The 21,623-nt window shown below is 39.4% G+C and overlaps 1 protein-coding gene across 6 annotated transcripts in view; it reads right to left on the bottom strand.

Moving 5' to 3' along the window:
• The window catches only part of lancl1 (LanC antibiotic synthetase component C-like 1 (bacterial)), a 62,242-nt gene that overhangs the window by 3,981 nt on the left and 36,638 nt on the right, over positions 1–21,623 (bottom strand). For 2 of the 6 annotated variants that reach the window (XM_061889557.1, XM_061889558.1), the window contains exons 2-9: positions 12,309–12,399; positions 12,125–12,242; positions 7,789–7,996; positions 5,905–6,052; positions 5,672–5,818; positions 5,416–5,598; positions 3,894–4,070; positions 2,649–2,721 (exon numbers count right to left, since the gene is read on the bottom strand). In XM_061889557.1, the coding sequence (XP_061745541.1) occupies positions 2,649–2,721; positions 3,894–4,070; positions 5,416–5,598; positions 5,672–5,818; positions 5,905–6,052; positions 7,789–7,996; positions 12,125–12,242; positions 12,309–12,386 (1,132 nt within the window). In that variant the 5' untranslated portion in view covers positions 12,387–12,399. Of the gene's footprint in view, positions 1–2,648; positions 2,722–3,893; positions 4,071–5,415; positions 5,599–5,671; positions 5,819–5,904; positions 6,053–7,788; positions 7,997–12,101; positions 12,243–12,308; positions 12,400–12,629; positions 12,750–15,232; positions 15,325–21,623 lie in introns of those variants that run through there. The other 4 variants (XM_061889555.1, XM_061889556.1, XM_061889559.1 and 1 more) reach the window with 4 other exon arrangements.

Genomic DNA, 21,623 nt, shown 5'->3' with positions numbered 1-21,623 from the left:
CACACTAGTAAGAGCCCCAAAGCCGTCCACATCACAAACATCAGTGTAAAAGGTATGGCTGTTGACCAAGTATGCATTGCAATCTCGTACAAGAAGCAGCGAAATGTATGCGTCCGGCCGGCACGCAGACAGCATGGTGTAAAAGTGAGCATAATGACATGCTGTAGAGCAGTGGTCCCCAACCACCGGGCCGCGGACGCAGAAAAATTATTTATTATTATTATTTTTTTTTTATCACACTCAATTATTTACTGCATGCCATTGGTAAGCGCAGGGGTGAGAAGAGCTTTTAAAATTATTAGCGCCTGCTTACTTTTACCGCATGCTTTGAATAAGCGCAGGAGTGAGAAGAGGGTTTTAAATTAATTAGCGCCCCGGGGGCTATTCAAGGAAATACGGTACAAGCAAAAAATGCTAACCATGTATTAGAATCTATTCCTATATTTTATCAAAATGAGATTTGTGGTAAAGGATTATTCACGGTCACTCAATCTGGTGCGCCAAACATTCTACACGACAAAACAGATGAAAACCTGGAAAAGCATGGAGATCAACAACTTCTTTGTGTGTGAGTGGTCGAGGAAATTGGTTTCAAGGCTCTCTCGGATAAATATACATCGTTTTTGCTCGGGTAGGGTTGCGTTTCATGAGTAAACTTTGCATATTTTTTGCTTTGTCTTTGTTGCACGCGCCGTTTACGTGTATGCATGTTTTTTTACCGTCTTTATCAAACTATAACTACAGATGTCAGCCTTGTGTATGTGCTGAAAGCTTGATTTATGATTGCTGCCTTTGGTAAAAGCTTAACTCTTTTAGGTCTTACTCATATTTGCTTTCTTTTATTTAGATTCCCCGAGTTGTTGCGTTTTGAAACACGTAGCAAAAATGTGTTCGAAGAAATATAAATAATATCAAGATAATATTTGAATGGGAAATACTAAACGTTAAAGGTATAACAAACAAACCTTTAACAAAGAGTTCACTGCAAACTCGTGCATTCTTTGACTCTGAAGTCTTCGACTGGGGTAGGTGCTCCTGTTTGTCTCTTTTTTGTCTTCTTCGAAAAAAACAAATATGCCGACGTTTTCACAACAGACGCTCGCTGGCCCACCACTTCGAGCCTTGCGTATTTAATGAGTCGGACGTGACGTCAAGTGAATACAACCTATAAAAGGTAAAAGTGATGTTAAATGTCGGCGTGTCCCAATTAGGTCTGCAACAATTAGTTGACATTGTCAACAATAAAATTTGTTGTCGACAAATCAAATTGTGACGTCATCACTCGTGTTTTTCCAGGTGGAAGTGGCCTGCATCGCCACTCGCAAAAAAATTGCAAGTGATAACATAAGTGTGAGAACATATTGGGTTTCACTATGTAAAGCGCCTGCGATGAGGTCGGGACTTGTCCAGGGTGTACACCGCCTTCCGCCCGATTGTAGATGAGATAGGCACCAACACCCCCGCGACCCAACAGGGAATAAGCGATAGAAAATGGATGGATATATATGTAAAGTGCTTTGAGTCACTAGAGAAAAAGCACTATATACATATAATTCACTTCACTTCACTCCTCTTATTCTTGTTAAAAATAAGAATACCTTTCTCATTTAGCTAACAAGTGTGGGACGAATTTGTGTGAAAAATAACTATCATTTTAACCAAATTCAGCGAGCTAAAATTTGTTTGCATCAATTCAAGCAAGTTTTAAAGCAGCGTCAATTTGCAATGCCGTAAAAAAGGCACAATAAACACAGATAGAAAGGCACCAATGCGAAGGTATCATAGGATTGTAAAAAAAAAAACAATCTAATAAATAGCTAATATTTTAAGAATTAATAAAAGATACAATTATAAACATTGAGTCTGTTTGTAATGTTTGTGACTAGATACTTTCTAATATGCTTCGGCACAATAAACAGATAGAAAGGCACCAATGCGAAGGTATCATAGGATAAAAAAAACAATCTATTAAATAGCCAATATTTTAAAAATTAATCAAAGATACAATTATATACATTGAGTCTGTAATGTTTGTGACTAGATACTTTCCAATACGCTTCTGACTTGGAGACGTACATAACTGAAATTGTTTTAGACTGCAATATTGTTCAATTAAGGACACTTATTACAGATGTCTAGTGCAGCTGGGATAGGCTCCAGCACAGCCCGCGACCCTGATAGGGACAAGCGGTAGAAAATGGATGGATAGCATGTGTGCTTAGTTGTTGTGAAGCTGCTCGCTCAGAGGAACTTCACGAGCTGACTGCGTTTACTTTTTTGTAAATGATTTCCCTAAAATACAAGAATACACCAACGTGTGTGCTTATTCAAAGACATTTGGATGTTACCTGGCTGTCCGGTTTTGCACGAGTAAACGTGGAAGACGGTTTGTATCGAAGCGCATTTAGATACAAGCTGAAATTATTTTTGGGTAATATTGGACCAATATAAAAAATTATCATTAATCCATTCCACTTCTTATTTATATGCATTTCATATCGTTTTCTGCATGTAAAACTACAATTATTCTCTATTAAAAGTATTGTATTGATATTTTTGTGGGTCTGGAAAGGATTACCGTAATTGGATTTACTTGAATTCTTATTGGGAATTGTCATACTGAGGTACCACCGTACTGACAATCATACCTTCAAAAAGTGAGAAGGGCGTGTCTGGTGTCTTGCAGCCGTGTGAGCCATAATTGATGCACCAATCTGCAAACTGAACGGACAAAGAGAGAGTAGTTTTGTACTTTATTAGGAAAAGGGTGTGCGGAAATTTTAGGAAGGAACTCAATGTGCATACTTGCCAACCCTCCCGGATTTTCCGGGAGACTCACGAAATTCACTGCCTCTCCCGAAAACCTCCCGAGACAAATTTTCTCCCGAAAATCTCCCGAAATTCAGGTGGAGCTGGAGGCCTTGCGGACCTGAGTGAGGACAGCTAGTTTTCACGTCCGCTTTCCAACTATATAAACTGCGTGTCTGCCCAATGACGTAACTGTAGAATGATCGAGGGCGAGTTCTTGGTTTCTTATGTGGGTTTATTGTTAGGCAGTTTCATTAACGCCCTCCCAGCGCGGTAACAACACACAACAACAGCAGTCACGTTCTCGTCTACCGTAAAGCCGTTCGTTTGCCGTAAACAGCAATGTTGTGACACTCTTAAACAGGACAATTCTGCCATCTACAGTACGTGCACCACAACACCTCCAGGCAACTTCAACTCTTTACTAAAAATACCCTCCTTCATTCACATCCCATCTCCCCAGATTGTAAATAACCTAATGTAAATAATCAAATCTGTTTCTAATGTATATACAGTACTTGTTCTTATGCTATCTGAACTCACTATGTTCTCTGCTCGCTGTACATATCCTACTAAGTAAGACCTACACTGTTTCAATGTCCATTTCTCTGTTGATGTAATTGTTGATGACTGAAGTACTGATATCAACCAAAGCTCCTCATCCCACCCCCCGGATTGGAAATAATGTAAATAATTCAATGTATATACTATGATGATTAACTTGTGTGATGACGGTATTATGTTGATAGTATATATTTGTACAATGAATGTATTAACGTGGACCCCGACTTAAACAAATTGAAAAACTTATTCGGGTGATACCATTTAGTGGTCAATTGTACAGAATATGTACTGAACTGTGCAATCTACAAATAAAAGTTTCAATCAATCATTCATGTGACAATAACGTATGGCTTTTAGACAGTGCAGTGCACAACTGCACACACAACAGCTGTAAATATACTCCTCCCCTCTTAACCACGTCCCCCGCCCCTCCGACCACGCCCCCCGAAAACGGAGGTCTCAAGGTTGGCAAGTATGTCAATCTGCATTGCGGCTCTACTGTGCTTTTTAGGTGCACTAACCATGCAGGCTCTGTAAAGGTGCTTGGGGTCCTGTGTTTGACGGTAGAGAGCCAAGAATGTGTAAGCATTGCCCGCTGCGCCATGACACAGCCCGTAGCCTTTCTTCAGCAAGCCCCACCGCCACACAACCTCGCCACACTGCAGAGCATCCTCCAGATAATGAGAATCCCCAAACACCTGGAACATGGGACGATAATCAGAGGTGAGTAAGGTAGCCAGAAATTGTACTCAAGTAAGAGTACTGTTACCTTAGAGATTTTAATACTCAAGTAAAAGTAAGGAGTAGTCACCCAAATATTTACTTGAGTAAAAGTAAAAAGTATGTTGTGAAAAAACTACTCAAGTACTGAGTAACTAATGAGTAACCTGTTCGTTTAATGATGACGGCAACAAGCAATGGACAAAAACATAAAAATAGCAATGAACAAATTCAGAGCCAGGAATATCTCTTAAGCAACTAAAACAATAATATATATTAAATAATGTATATTTGGTTTTACACTGTATTGAAAAAATATTGAAAATGAATTTTACCTTTGCAACCTCATTATACTATTGGCTAAGTATTATATTCATAAATGTACCCGACCCGTTTTTTGTGCCTTTAAAAAAGATTTAGAACTCTACATTAAAACACTCTACCTCTAACAACCCAAAAATTGTGAAAACGATGATGCTGTGTTCCAAATTTAAGTTATTTACTGAGATTGAGTGAGCCTATGGCTTTGCACTTAGTTTATTTGATATATATATATATATATATATTTTTTGCATTCTATTTTAGTTACTTTGAATTTACAACCCCCTGGCGCTGTTTTGTACGGTTTTTATCCTGTTTTGTACTATTTTTGTACATACTGTACTTTGATTATTATTTTCAACTGTTTGTAAATGTTGAAATTTATAAATAAAGGTTTATAAAAAAAAAAAGTGCAGTTAATCATGTGACCGCCTGACTCTGTTTGATTGGTGAAACGGAGTCAAACGTCACCAGTGACTGCATTTGATTGGTGAAACGCAGGCATTTCATAGATCCTACTTTGAAGGTCTGAACCAAAACAAAGCGCGCATTAACAGATCGATGAAAATCAGTAGCGAGTAGCGAGCTGAATGTCGATAAATCACCATTAATGATTCCCGGGCGCGGCACCACTGCTGCCCACTGATCCCCTCACTTTCCAGGGGGTGATCAAGGGGATGGGTCAAATGCAGAGGACAAATTTCACCACACCTAGTATGTGTGTGACAATCATTGGTACTTTAACTTTAACTTAAATGGAGCGGAGTAAAAGTAGCGTTTGTTCTCTATAAATATACTCAAGTAAAAGTATGTTGCATTAAAACTACTCTTAGAAGTACAATTTATCCCAAAAGTTACTCAAGTAGATGTAACGGAGTAAATGTAGTGCGTTACTACCCACCTCTGACGATAATTGACCAAAGGCGACCACAAAATAGCTTCCGAACACAAGTGATATTGCGTGTGCATTTTGCATAGAGATAGTTAGATTCCAGCATTTACACTGTGTGCCTGCAGAAGCATATAAATGACGCCCGGGGATCCGTGGCACCAGTGCACCAGCAGGTCGCGATCATCCCCGATGCAGGGAGGGTAGTTTCCAGAGGGGAACTTAAGACGGCGGACATAGTCGACGCTGGGTTTGACCAGTCTGTGAATGTTCTCCTCAGCCGCAACGAACCCTGGCTGACACAGTAAGCACAGCGAGGTTCTTGCTCAACATGTTGCTCTGCTAACGGCAGAATGATGGCTCCTTCACCTGCATTAAGAAGTAGTAGATCCCAGCCAGTCCGTGGGCTGCACCGACATATTGCTCCTGGTACCACTCATACATGAGGGGACTCTGATTGTGGACACGAAGCTTCCTGCTCTGGTGCTCACCTGAAGCCAAGATGGCCTCACTGATCTGAGGAAAGAGACAGCGAAAGGTAGCTGCTACTCGAAAAATACTGTATGAGGAGCCTTCCAAGGTGGATGAAAGTAATGGTTCACCTGCTGGATGTGCTGCAACGGGATTCTGTTGGTGCCAAGCTGCTGGTTGATGAAGATTAGAGAGTAAAGGTAACCAACTCGACCGTAGAGTAGCTCGTCAGGCAGCCCTCCCGAACCCTTCACAACTGTCTGGTGATGCTGCAGCAGTCTGCAAATAATGCACGACGCGTCCATCAATACAGGACTGACACTCCTCTAAAGAAATGATGAAGAAACATGATGGGTTTACTAAATAACAAGAGCAACATTTGAGTTATTAGTAAAACGGTGTGTAGTGTTTTATTTGTTTATTTCTTAATTTGTAAACTTTTTATTTTTTTTACTTTTAAAAGGAACAAATATACACAGACTTGCTGTAAAATAAAAAGTCAGGTATCTAAACCAAAAAAAAGAGTGAAATAATAATAAATGTGAATGTGGAATATTTGCATTTTGCCTATAAATAAAAATTATATATACATATAATATAAATATATATATATATATATATATATATATATATATATATATATATATATATATACATATATAAATAATTGATAAGCATAACAAAACATGTTTGTGGGCATATTTTTTCTAATGGGGAACTCTACTTCAGTATCCAATGGTTTTGATTTATGAACCATTTTCAAGAACCAATTAAGTTTGTAAACTGATGCTTCAATGAAATAATAATAATAAATAGTAATATTGATAAATAATAAATAGTAAAAATAATATAATACTAATATATAGTAATAATAATATAATGATGACTACAAAAAAATGAACCCCTCTGGTTTACACTTAGATACATTTTTGTCCCCCGGGTGACAGATTTACACAGTGTGGTGCTGTTCCCCTAAATTAATCATCTTTACCACTTTTGCGGGAAATAAACTACATTTCTTACATGCATCACTGTCGCTGGAAGACTGCAAGACGAGGCAACATGTTACACACTGAGTAATAGCAAGTAAGAGCAGACAAGAAGAAATGCTAATCATTAAGATAGCTTTAAAGAACATAAGAAATACGTTGAAAGTAAGCAAATTATCAACAGGAAATTAACCAGTAGATTATTAATACAAGTCTATGAATTGATTAACGTGGACCCTGACTTAAACCAGTTGAAAAACTTATTTGGGTGTTACCATTTAGTGGTCCATTGTACGGAATATGTACTGAACTGTGCAATCTACTAATAAACGTTGCAATCACTCAATCAATCAAAGGGAGGATAATATAAAAATGCTCTGTTGGTGCTTAAGGGGAGGCAGGTTCAATCCATTTATCTGTTGTGTCCATACCAATTGTAGTACCAGTGTAATGTGTACAATCAAAACTTGAGGGATTAGACTAATATATTTTTACAAAATAATTGTTTTGTTTTTTGTTATTGTTTACAAATTTGAGGAAATTATTATGTTGATATTGCTACACTGACGTCTTTTATTTTTTTTCTGATTATAATTGTGATTAAAATTAACAGCTTATACATGTGATCAGTATTGGCCGATACTAATTTTAACACATCTGTTGATCAATATAGTGATGTATCAGACGTCGAGATTGCCTCTAAAATCTGCTTACACAATTACACGGAGCAAAACTGACATCATAACTGCTTTTTTTCCCTCAATAGTGTTAAAAAGGCGCATGTTCGTGCATCTACTGCTGCATGAAATGCAACCAACATCCCTAAGTAAAAAACGTTATATTTTGTTGTTAAATAAGGTTTAAGAAAATGAGATAATATTGCACTTTTTTTTATATTTACATTTTTAAATCTTGTCTCTGCTGCAAATCTGAGGCGTCATATTACCAACCATAACAAATGTGTTCTTAAATCAATGTGAGTATGACTTGAAAATATTGTTGCAGTGATAAAACAGTGGGACTGACCGGGTGATGCACTCGTCGGCCTCTGCTGCCCTGTGGAGTCTGTGGTAGACCACGGCGGCGACAGCCAGCGGCCCTGCGTCACCACAAAGGAAGGTGACATCACGGCGGGTCAGGCACTTCAGACTGCGGCTGACGTGTTCTACAGCCTTCTGGAGGAACGTGTCCTGCTTGAAAACTCGGTGGAGGTGCAGGTAGAGCAGTGCGATACCTGGAAAGAAAGAACCCCCAAATTGACACATCCAGCCTCATCGAATGTATACATTTTCAGTGTTGGCGCTAGGAATTTTCAAAATGGGGTCCCAGGCACCCCATCAAGTCATCAAAATGGGGTCCCACAATACATATTTGGGGTCCCACTTTTTTGTAACGGTTTTGAAAACAAATGATAAATGTATGCATTATCCTGTTAGATCTCACATTCTGTATTGTTTTTTTAGAGAAAGGTTGTCATAAACATTACTTAATTTACAAAAAAGAATAATACAAAGAAAAACACATTTTGATACATATGTAAATGTATTCAGTTACAAACAATCATTCACTTTTTTCTTTCCTTCATGGATCTGAACTTTACCGCAGCTGGTAGTTTTTTCTTTGTTTGTATTAATAAGTTGTAGCTGTATTTATTTCAGTATAAAAGTGTAAAATGTTTTTTTTTGGCCATGAAATGATTATAGAGGGCATACATACATTATTTATTTAACACTAAAATATCTAGAGTCTACATCAACTTCAAATCTATCCGTCAATTCTAATTTTTTTTTGTTTGTTTGTTTTTTGCCCTTTGTCAAATAAAACTATGTTGTTGTTTTTTGGGCTTCACGGTGGCAGAGGGGTTAGTGTGTTTGCCTCACAATACGAAGGTCCTGCAGTCCTGGGTTCAAATCCAGGCTCAGGATCTTCCTGTGTGGAGTTTGCATGTTCTCCCCGTGACTGCGTGGGTTCCCTCCGGGTACTCCGGCTTCCTCCCACTTCCAAAAACATGCACCTGGGGATAGGTTGATTGGCAACACTAAAATTGTCCCTAGTGTGTGAATGTGAGTGTGAATGTTGTCTGTCTATCTGTGTTGGCCCTGCGATGAGGTGGCGACTTGTCCAGGGTGTACCCCGCCTTCCGCCCGATTGTAGCTGAGATAGGCGCCAGCGCCCCCCGCGACCCCGAAAGGGAATAAGCGGTAGAAAATGGATGGATGGATGGATGTTGTTTTTTTATGGCAAACACAAAATATGCAAAATCTTCCACAAAAAAATATTTTTCAAAGTGGAATATTTAATTGGAAGTAATCGGAGCCTTGGATAGGTCAATAATTCATAAAAACATTGATTTTGATTCAATATTATGTTTGGAGCAATGACAGTTTAACAGAAAAAAACAGCTTTGTGTTATTAGTCAACTTTGCAACTTTTTCTAAAATACATTTCACCCCTAAGCTTTTTTATTCCACTTTGTTTTTTGTTTATTTTAATAGTAATTTTAGAATGTGCTGTGGGCCTTTAAAACATTAGCTGCGGGAAGCCAATGGCATCCGAGCCACACTTTTGACACCTCTGACACCCATTTAATCTGATAAGTCTATCGATAAAAAGCAGAGCCTGGCATTGCAAGAGACACTTGCAAACTTGTCAGCAACTTCTCCAAGAGACTCCTTTTGTGAACTCTCCTCGCGCATTAACACTTCAAAAGGTACATATTTTCCCGTTTGTTGACCTGCAAAGTATTTTTTTGGGGTGGAGGAGTCTGGTCATGTGCTGGTTATCTTGAAGCTAACAGCTACCCTGTCTCCATCCTCGAACAATGTATCTTCAGCGGGAGATAAAAGTGAAGTTTCCATCGACTCACAAAAACTAAAAGAACTAATTTACTGGAGTCATGGCACAGGATGAAGTTACACTCACCTTAGTGTTTACCATCAAGTCTTTGTTTTGACAGCTCCTCGCGGTAAAGTTGTACAAGTGCAAAACTGAGGCAGTATTTGTGATTGCTAAAACTTTCGGTGAATCAAAATTTACGACCAATAAAAACGCAATAAACCGGGACGGCAGCAGGGTGGAAGAGGAGTTAGTGAGTCTGCCTCACAATACGAAGGTCATGGGTTCCATCCCCGGGGTCTTTTAGTGTGGAGTTTGCATGTTTTCCCCGTGACTGCGTGGGTTCCCTCCCACCTCCAAAGACATGCACCTGGGGATAGGTTGATTGGCAACACTAAATTGGCTCTAGTGTGCGAATGTCAGGGTGAATGTTGTCTGTCTATCTGTATTTGTCCTGCGATGAGGTGGCGACTTGTCCAGGGTAAGGCTGGGCTATATATCGATATACTCGATATATCGCGGGTTTGTCTCTGTGCATATAGAAAATTACTGTATCGTGATATTGGAGTATACGTTCTCACACAGTTGCTTTTAGCTTCTGGCATTACACTACAGGCTCTTCCCACTCTGTTGTCTTTCCTTCTCAAGCACACCTTCTTTCGTACGTCACATACTGTCACGTCATACCTCACATACTGTTACGTCACACGTCACATACGTATACGCCCTCGCGGAGCAGAGAGGTAGCAGCATGTGTAACATTAGCTGTGATGCTAGCGGAGCCATGCGAGTGGTAATAAGAGAGAAAGAAGGTGCGAGTCTGGTAACAAATGAAGTCAGAATTAATTCCCAAGAAAAAAAGGGGGTCCATCGTCTGGCGGTGGTTTGGCTTCAAGTGGGAATATGCCGAACAGACAACCGTAATTTGTCAAGTGTGGTGCTAAAGCGTTATTACAAAAAGTAGCGTTACTGCTAATGTGTAGCATCATTTGAAAAGTCACCTGCTAGAGAATGAGGAGCGCTTACTCTGCATGTCAACATCTCCATTCAGTGCTACACGCCCTCAAAATCATGCAAAAAAAGTGCTCTTTATTTTTAAACTATTGGAGTAGCATTCTGTAAAAAAAGTGCACTTTAGTGTTGTTTTGATATGTCATCTTAGTGACATCATGCACAAAAGTGCACTAATAACTTGTTTTAAAATGTGTCTGACAATCTTGCACTTTGTTTTGGAAATTAAATGAATGTTTAATAACTGTTTAATAAATACAGTTTTGCTAGATTGACTTAGTCGTGATTTTCTTCTCTGCAAGAAAGTTTAAAACGAGCATATATTAATGCATTTATAAATGGTTGATTTATACAGGCTCCAGTACTCTGGAATGCCCTCCCGGTAACAATTCGAGATGCTACCTCAGTAGAAGCATTTAAGTCTCACCTTAAAAGTCATTTGTATACTCTAGCCTTTAAATATACCTCCTATTTAGACCAGTTGATCTGCCGCTTCTTTTCTTTTTCTCCTATGTCCCCCCCTCCCTTGTGGAGGGGGTCCGGTCCGATGACCATGGATGAAGTACAGGCTGTCCAGAGTCGAGACCCAGGATGGACCGCTCGTCGGGACCCAGGATGGACCGCTCGCCTGTGTATCGGTTGGGGACATCTCTCCGCTGCTGATCCGCCTCCGCTTGGGATGATTTCCTGTGGACGGGACTCTCGCTGCTGTCTTGGATCCGCTTTGAACTGAACTCTTGCGGCTGTGTGTGAGCCACTATGGATTGAACTTTCACAGTATCATGCTGGACCAGCTCGACATCCATTGCTTTCGGTCCCCTAGAGGGGGGGGGGGGGGGCGTTGCCCTCATTTGAGGTCCTCTCCAAGGTTTCTCATAGTCATCATTGTCACTGGCGTGCCACTGGGTGTGAGTTTTCCTTGCCCTTATGTGGGTTCTTCCGAGGATGTCGTAGTCGGAATGGTTTGTACAGTCCTTTGAGACATTTGTGATTTAGGGCTATATAAATAAACATTGATTGATTGATTGATAGTAAGCCTGTATAAATCAACCGATTATAAATACACGTCAGTAGGCTAAATGAACCTCTTCAACAAATATTAATGCAGTATGAACAAGAATGTTTTAATGTAGACACATAGAAGCATCATTCTGTTGTGATTATATGCATCGTGTTAATTCAAGGCTAAGGCAAAAATATCGAGATATATATATAGTCTATCGCGACATGGCCTAAAATATCGAGATATTAAAAAAAAGGCCATTATCGCCCAGCTCTAGTCCAGAGTGTACCCTGCCTTCCGCCCGAAATGCTGCTGAAATAGGCAGCAGCAACCCCGAAAGAGACAAGCGGTAAAAAAATGGATGGATGAATGGAAATTTGATCCAGCCATTCATCCATTTCCTACCGCTTGTAGACACAAAAAAGCGCGTTAACGCCAACACTGCATTTTCATGCTTGTCCAATTTCAGACCTTAATGACGTCACTTTACCACGTGTTGAAAGGTGCATTCACCTGCCCAGCCAGTGTAACTGGTGCAGTTTCTCGGGTCAGCTGACTTCAAGCCGCTCTCCATGACGGCTAGCAGCTCCTCGATCTTGCTCGTCAGCTGCTGGGAAAACTCCGATGTCAGCTGCAAAAGATTGAAAAGGTTGAAACAAAATCGAGGCGCACAAAGGCGCCGATGAGGAAGGTTTACCTTGCCTTGGGAGTCAAAAAGCGACTGCGTCCTCCCATCGTAGTCAGGATAGTGATTCCTCAAGGCTCGGGTGTCCATTTTGTCTCGCAATCTGGGTTAAAAAAAATAAAAAAATAAACTTAACAAGGGACAAGCGGTATCAAATGGATGGATGGAGTTAGTCAAGATAAGGCTACCGACGTAAACACACCCACTCACGAACTAACAAGCTAGCAAACAAGTTAGGCCCAATAAACGGATGCATAACAACTCAATTTCAAATGAAGGAATAAGAATATACGTTATTTCTCGATTTTTTATGAAATTGATGTAAATTCATACCGCGACGGATGCAGTTAGTATGTTGGTGTTGTTGTATAGTCTTCCTCTCTTAGCTATTGGAGCATTGTAGTACTCTACTACCCCCAAGTGGTTGGAATAAGTACAACACTTTAAGACCTTCAGTACATCTGTATGTGGAATTAAATGATGGAATGGATTAAGCAAAGCAATGAAACAATGTACTAATATGATCCACTTCAAGAAACTCTTTAAACTTAAAGTGTTTACAAAGTACAAAATAAGAAGAACCATGATAAACATTCATTCCCAAAATAATCTTACTTATCTCATCGTATGGAATAAAACTTACTTCAACAATTATTTATTTTTACTTTGATTACTTAAGGAGTATATCGTGAAGACATTGAGAAAAGGAAGTGAACAAAAGTTTTAGCAACTGTTATTTAAAAGAAAAGGGGTAGGATTAAATAAGCTCTGCTTCTTCCTACGCCTTTTCGAACATGTTGAAAAGAGAAACTGGAAATTGTGATGTATTATGTTGTATGCTTGCATGTTCCAAATAAACTCAACTCACTTTGCAGAAACGTCTCAGCGCCGTGGTGCTGACAAGTATTTTTAGAGTTTTTATTTTTTTCATGAAGCATTTAATGTTAAGCTTTATTACATTCTTATACACACACACACATATGTATATATATGTGTGTATATATATATATATATATATATATATATATATATATATACATACATATGTGTGTATATATATATATATATATATATATATATATATATATATATATATATATATATATATATATATATATATATATATATATATATATATATATATATATATATATATATATATATATATATATATATATATATATTAATCCGGCTTTCTCCCACCTCCAAAGACATGCACCTGGGGATAGGTTGATTGGCAACACTAAATTGGCCCTAGTGTGTGAATGTTGTCTGTCTATCTGGGTTGGCCCTGCGACAAGGTGGCGACTTGTCCAGGATGTACCCCGCCTTCCGCCCAAAATACGGCTGAGATAGGCACCAACACCCCCCGTGACCCCAAAAGGGACAAAGCGGTAGAAAATGAATGGATATATATATATATATATATATATATATATATATATATTTTTTTTTTTTTTCTTTTTTTTTTTTTTTTAAAGTGAGTAAAACTGTGGCTTTACTCACTTAATAAACAAATAAAAAAACATAAATATATAAATATATATTTTAAAGTGACTAAAGCCACAATTTTACACACTTGAAAAAAAAATTAAATTTTTTATATATATATATATACATACATACAGTTGTATATACAAACCCTGTTTCTATATGAGTTGGGAAATTGTGCTAGATGTAAATATAAAAGGAATACAATGATTTTCAAATCATTTTCAACCCATATTCAGTTGAATATGCTACAAAGACAACATATTTGATGTTCAAACTGATAAACATTTTTTTGTTGTTGCAAATAATCATTAACTTTAGAATTTGATGCCAGCAACACGTGACAAAGAAGTTGGGAAAGGTGGCAATTAATACTGATAAAGTTCAGCAATTCTCATCAAACACTTATTTGGAACATCCCACAGGTATGCAGGCTAATTGGGAACAGGTGGGTGCCATGATTGGGTGTAAAAACAGATTCCCAAAAAATGCTCAGTCTTTCACAAGAAATGATGGGGCGAGGTACACCCCTTTGTCCACAACTGCATGAGCAAATAGTCAAACAGTTTAAGAACAACGTTTCTCAAAGTGCAATTGCAAGAAATTTAGGGATTTCAACATCTACGGTCCAAAATATCATCAAAAGGTTCAGAGAATCTGGAGAAATCACTCCACGTAAGCGGCATGGCCGGAAACCAACATTGAATGACTGTGACCTTCAATCCCTCAGATGGCACTGTATCAAAAACCAACATCAGTCTTTTAAGGATATCACCACATGGGCTCAGGAACACATCAGAAAACCATTGTCACTAAATACAGTTGGTCGCTTCATTTGTAAGTGAAAGTTAAAGCTCTACTATGCAAAGCGATTTATCAACAACATCCAGAAACGTCGCCGGCTTCTCTGGGCCCGAGATCATCTAAGATGGACTGATGCAAAGTGGAAAAGTGTTCTGTGGTCTGACGAGTCCACATTTCAAATTGTTTTTGGAAATATTCGACATCGTGTCATTCGGACCAAAGCGGAAGCAAACCATCCAGACTGTTATCGACGCAAAGTTCAATGTGTCATGTCTTTTTGATCATGTCTTGTTTGGCTATGTTCTGTTGACCTTTGGACTCTTTGAGTTCCTGTTTTTTTCACTCCCTGTTTTGTCACCATGACTATTCTCACAACTCACGCACCTGTTTTCAATCACCACATCAGTGTTTAAGATTGTCATTTCCAGTCAGTCCTTCTGGCGTCATTGTGTTTGTTCCATACTCTGTTCTTGTTTCATGCCAAAGTTCATGCTGTTCTTTTGTAGTCACAGTAAGTCTTGTTTGCGTTATGTTCATAGTTTATGTTAAAGTGTTAGTTTTGTTTCTTTAGCCAAGTTATGCCTCCACAGTGAGCGCTTTTTGTTTGTACCTTTTTAGTCACAATTAAATCATGTTTTTACCTAAAAGCCATGTCCCGAGTTGTCCGTCTGCCTTCCTGGGAAACGACCCTGCAGCAAGCTGCGACCTTATCACCGTGACAAAAAGCCAGCATCTGTGATGGTATGGGGGTGCATTAGTGCCCAAGGCATGGGTAACTTACACATCTGTGAAGGCACCATTAATGCTGAAAGGTACATGCAGGTTTTGGAACATATGCTGCCATCTAAGCGCCGTCTTTTTCATGGACGCCCCTGTTTATTTCAGCAAGACAATGCCAAGCCACATTCAGCATGTGTTCCAACAGTGTAGCTTTGGGTACTTTCCTGGCCCACATGCAGTCCAGACTTGTCTCCCATCGAAAATGTGTGGCGCATTATGAAGGGTAAAATACGACAGCGGAGATCCCGGACTGTAGAACGACTGAAGCTCTACATGAAACAAGAATGGGAATGAATTCCACTTTCAAAGCTTCAACAATTAGTTTCCTCTGTGTTAAAAGAAAAGGTGATGTAACACAGTGGTGAACATGCCCTTTCCCAACTACTTTGGAATGTGTTGTAGCCATGAAATTCTAAGTTAATTATTTGAATAAAAAAAAAAAAGTTTATGAGTTTGAACATCAAATATCTTGTCTTTGTAGTGCATTTAATTGAATATGGGTTGAAAAGGATTTGCAAATCATTGTATTCCATTTATATTTACATCTACAGAATTTCCCAACTCATATAGAAACGAGGTTTGTATTTCCCCTGCATGTTTTGCCGCATGCCGAGTTGCAGTGACAACAACACACATCATTACACAGCAATATTCTAATGGCCGTGTTGATTTGACCTCAAAGAGATGCATTAATTAATTTTCGGAGCCTTGTGCACAAATGCAGAAGCAACCTTGTCTTTCAAAAGTGCAAACAAAGCGGGAACATTTTACCAACGCCAGACCTGCAAGAACCATGGTCAGCCTTTTGTTTTGTGTTTACATTTCGTTTTCCCACTCCCACCTGTCATTTCCATATCAATCGAGTGGGCTGTTGGGGAAGGTGGTTGCAGTCCTGTGTATAGACTTTCATGTGTACCTGGGGAGGGTTTGGCGTTGCCTTGAGGGCTGGGGGATGGAAATGAGGCCGAACCTGTGACAGTATTCAGAAAAGGGCCTTCAGGCTTGATTAGAAGCTGAAAGACTCATTACTGAGCTGAGTGTCCTACTGGGCCAGTGGGGGAAACCATCAGGCTAAAATATTAATCAGTTATTTGCAGGCTCTCAGGCCTCATCTCGCTGTGTTTTGTGGGCCTAAATAATGAAACATGGCCGTCTTTAGCAGTCTACTGATTGTCCATCACCCTCAAGTGCAACATCCCTGATATTAGCATGGACAGCAGACATGCTGCCAAAGGAGTCTCATCAGAAAAAGACAAGGCTGACCATTTGGCCTCCGAGCTGGAGCCTGCAGCGTATTGACCGACTCTCTTTGCAATTATAGAAAAAAACACGTGTTAAAGTCTTTGAGAGTTGCTTCCTAGGTGTATTTTGCGCTATACTGTGGAAGTAAGGAATAAATTGCCGCATGGGTAGCAAAGGCACTTCCGGTTTTCCTTTGAAGGGGCCAACATTTAATACTGTAGGTCTTGGTAATTTAGCACCAGCAGTTTTGTGAAGGTTCGAAACATACAAGTCAAAATGTGATGGAGTGGATTCATACTCTAATAATGTACCAGTAGAGCGGAAAAGCAAGTTTTCTCTATATTGAAGCTATTATCATGTTTACACTATAATGCCAAAAGTGTCGAGTGAGAATTTTGGTGGAAGAGGAATTATGGAGTGGGGTTGTTTTTCAGGAGTTGGGCTTGGCCCCTTAATTCCAGTGAAAGAATCTTTGAATCAATCAATCAATCAATGTTTATTTATATAGCCCTAAATCACAATGTCTCAAAGGACTGTACAAACCACTACGACTACGACATCCTCGGAAGAACCCACATAAGGGCAAGGAAAACTCACACCCAGTGGCACGCCAGTGACAATGATGACTATGAGAACCTTGGAGAGGACCTCATATGTGGGCAACCCCCCCTCACCTCTAGGGGATAGAAAGCAATGGATGTCGAGCGGGTCTAACATGATACTGTGAAAGTTCAATCCATAGTGGCTCCAACACAGCCGCGAGAGTTCAGTTCAAAGCGGATCCAAGACAGCAGCGAGAGTCCCGTCCATAGGAAACCATCCCAAGCGGAGTCGGATTAGCATCGTAGAGATGTCCCCAACCGATACACAGGCGAGCGGTCCATCCTGGGTCCCAACTCTGAACAGCCATTACTTCATCCATGGTCATCGGACCGGACCCCCTCCACAAGAGAGGGGGGGACAGAGGAGAAAAAGAAAAGAAGCGGCAGATCAACTGGTCTAAAAAGGAGGTCTATTTAAAGGCTAGAGTATACAAATGAGTTTTAAGGTGAGACTTAAATGCTTCTACTGAGGTAGCATCTCGAATTGTTACCGGGAGGGCATTCCAGAGTACTGGAGCGCGAACGGAAAACGCTCTATAGCCCGCAGACTTTTTGGGGGGGCTTTAGGAATCACTAATAAGCCGGAGTCCTTTGAACGCAGATTTATTGCCGGGACATATGGTACAATACAATCGGCAAGATAGGCTGGAGCTAGACCGTGTAGTATTTTATACGTAAGTAGTAAAACCTTAAAGTCACATCTTAAGTGCACAGGAAGCCAGTGCAGGTGAGCCAGTACAGGCGTAATGTGATCAAACTTTCTTGTTCTTGTCAAAAGTCTAGCAGCCGCATTTTGTACCAACTGTAATCGTTTAATGCTAGACATGGGGAGACCCGAAAATAATACGTTACAGTAATAAGAGACGAGACGTAATGCTCCAGGATACCAAAACATTTTGGACAATTCCATGCTCCCAACTTTGTGGGAACAGTTTGGAGCGGGCCCTGTCCTCTTCCAACATGACTGTCCACCATTGCACCAGTGAAGGAAAAGAAGGTCCATTAAAATTTTAACTGTTTAATTTTACAGTGGCCAAATATTTGAAATATACTTGGTAAAAAAAAAAACTCTGCCTTGTTTTAATGAGTACTTAGGCCTACTATGCGACTGTATTTTAATGTTGGTCATTATAGTGGTAATTGGAAAAAAAAGTTTGAGAACCACTGCTGTAAATTAACATTTCCAGATAGTGAATTTTTTTTTTTTTTTTTGCTTTAAATCTAAATTTGTTTGTATTTCTACAAGATATTTGAATTTTAGTAGTTTTGGCTCTAAAAAAAATACTTTTTTCTGTGAATCATATACCGTATTTCCCTGAATTGCCGCAGGGCATATAGTATGCGCCTGTCTTGAATTACTGCCGGGTCAAACTCGCTTCGCAAAATAATTAGCGCATGCTTTGTATTACCCTGTCATCATTTTCAAAATGGAGGAGGCTGATTTCAATACCGGTAATTTGAAATCGCATAAAGGGAAGAAGACTAAGAGCTATTCAATAGGATATAAGGTCCAAGCTTACATCACACTCAAATTTTTACTGCATACCTTTGCAAAGTGTCGGAGTGAGAAGAGGTTTTAAAATAATTAGCGCATGTTTACTTTTACCGCATGCCTTTGGTAAGCGCAGGAGTGAGAAGAGGTTTTAAATTAATTAGCGCCCCGGCGGCAATTAAAGGAAATACGGTACTTTTTTATGGATGACTCTTTGGATTGTACATGATTAATATGTGATTTCCAGCTGATTTGATCATCTATATAATTACAAATATCTTGTAATTATATACCAAATATTGTTAATGAGGTCATTTTGTATTGTATTGTTTTATAAAGAATCAGATTATTAACCTTATAATTTCTGAGTGATAAGATAGAAAATTAAAAGGATTTTGTTTTTTCTTGGTTCTTTTAGGACACACACCATGTTTTTTTATTTTATTTTATTTTTAAAACTGCTAGTTTTTTTTTTGATGATATTGTATTGAAGAGTCTATATTTGTTTTTATTTGCGCTCAAAATAAATGAATGAAAACAAATATCTATTGTAAACCCAAAAACTTAAATTTTATTGACTCTTTCGATATCCACTCCATATAATTGTACTTGTGCATATAATAGTATGATTTTTGTTCCGTCCAAGTTTAATGAAAAATGGTTTTGACCATGCCGCAATCAAAATTTGATTAGTTTTGTATTCATTGATTGCAATACAATTTAGGATTTACAATCAAAACAAATGTGTTTGATTATGAAAAAAAACAACTTTTGTTTATATTCTGTTCCAATTAATAGCTTAAAAAAAATTGCTAACAATTATAATGATCGGAACTTTAAATACGCGGACATTAGAGATGAGCGGTTTGAGACCGCAGGTCGGGCGGTTGACATGACGAAAAAATAGATTTTAATTAGATTCGGGCGGGTGGCGGTTGAACCATCCGGAAATATTTGATATACATGGTTCTGTGATCGGTATCCTTTGCCATTCAAAGAGCCATTTAAGACCCGTGTCACAAAGCGAAGAAGACAACAAGAGACGATATTAATCTCCTGAATGACTGCCGGTAGTCACCCAGATAATAAGTAGTAGGGCGTGCTATGAAGCCATTGACTTTGTCGCCTACTACAACATGTACGAACTGATTCTCAGTCCAGCATCATGTTGTGTGTGGCTTCCGCGACAACACGCACACGGCTGCAAGGCATACTGGGTGACACAGAGTACACTAATGGTTGTGATATAAACAATTTTAACACTTTTAGTATTATGCACCACGCTGTGAAGCCACACCAATTAAGAACGGCAAACACATTTTGGGAGAACATCCTCACAGTATCACAACATAAATGCAACACAACAAATACCCATAATCCTTTGTATTCATGAAACTTCCTGACTATTTTATAAACCCCGCTAGCAGCAACCCCCCCTCGTGCGTTGGCAAGGTGGGCAGGCTTCGGGGCGCGGGGGTGTAATATATATTCAGGACTTTCACGGATACAAAGGATTATGGGTATTTGTTGTGTTGCGTTTATGTTGTGTTACTGTGAGGATGTTCTCCCGAAATGTGTTTGTAAATCTTGTTGGGTGTGGCTTCACAGCGTGGCGCATATTAGTAAGTGTTAAAGTTGTTTATATCACAACCGTCAGTGTACTCTGTATCACCCAGTATGCCTTTCAATCTTGAACGTGTAATTGCGGAAGCTACACGTAACAGGTTGCCGGACTAACAATCGGTTCGTACACGTTGTTGAAGGTGTCTAAGGCAATGGCTTCACAGCACGCCCATATTCTTGTAATCAGAATGAACGCTATTGGATAGTCGCGGGAACGTTAGCGGCTCCGATTGTCATCATTACTCTGTGAAACAGGTTTAAATAGCTCTGTGAGTGGTAAAGGCGGACAACCTCTGATGTATTTCAGCGGGCGGTTGGCGGGCGGGTACGTTCCTGATAACATGTTGGTTCGGGTGGACGGCGGGTGGATGACGACTTTGGTGACGCGGATGCGGATGATATAATCTCTAGCGGACATTGTTTCCACACAGTTGCTGCAAAAGGGCACATACAGGTGTGCGGGTGATGTGATATGTGTGGCGGCAAACATCAGTTTATGTTTTCATTTTCATTAATGCACATTTGTGCAATAGTAATGTTAAGGTTATGACAAACAGAAAAATCGCTGCTTAATTCAACTCCCTAAGATAGGCATTGAGGCTATCAAGTCCGATTTATCTGATTACTCTATTAATTGAACAAAGTAATGGATAGATTACTAAAACAAACCATAGCCGCAGCACTAATTTGCAGAAAGTGGACGTTCTCCATCTTTGTCTGACAGCTGAGATAAAGAACATTCTGGTCTCTGACAGTCTGCCATATCCCCATCTGTTACTGTGCTAAAAATACATGCAGTCGCCAAACTGGTCAACTGTCTTGAAGAGAGTGGGCTGCAGGAAGGTGGGATTTGGAAGTCGGATTGGAGTGAAATAAAGCCCTAGGAATTCCAGGAACAGATTTTAAAAAGTTCAGTATTTTCGCATGAAAAGCCAATCATGCTTCTCTCTGTCTAATCTATCAATAATAATACTATATCTACACCAAAATATCCATCAGAGGGAACACTAACCACGAGGGGCGTCAAACTGGGGATGTTGCAGGGCCCCCAGCACACAGGGGGACCCAGGCTTTGGTAAAGATTTCTTACCTCAACATGTTAATATAAAATTAATATAGCCATCAAAGTTCAATAATAAAGTTGCTTGAATCAAACAAGACTACCTACAGCCCTCTATAAAAAATACAAAATGGTTCTTTTAATTTGGATGGCAAAATTAACTTCAAACACTTTACTTAACAAAGACGTCATAACGTCGTCAAAGCTCGCCTTTAAGCATTCACGTACAGCGC

Source organism: Nerophis ophidion, linkage group LG27 (genome assembly GCF_033978795.1).
Source record: "Nerophis ophidion isolate RoL-2023_Sa linkage group LG27, RoL_Noph_v1.0, whole genome shotgun sequence".
NCBI classification, from domain to species: domain Eukaryota; kingdom Metazoa; phylum Chordata; class Actinopteri; order Syngnathiformes; family Syngnathidae; genus Nerophis; species Nerophis ophidion.
The sequence above is the reverse complement of the archived record's forward strand: the minus strand, read 5'-3'. Positions and strand labels throughout refer to the sequence as shown.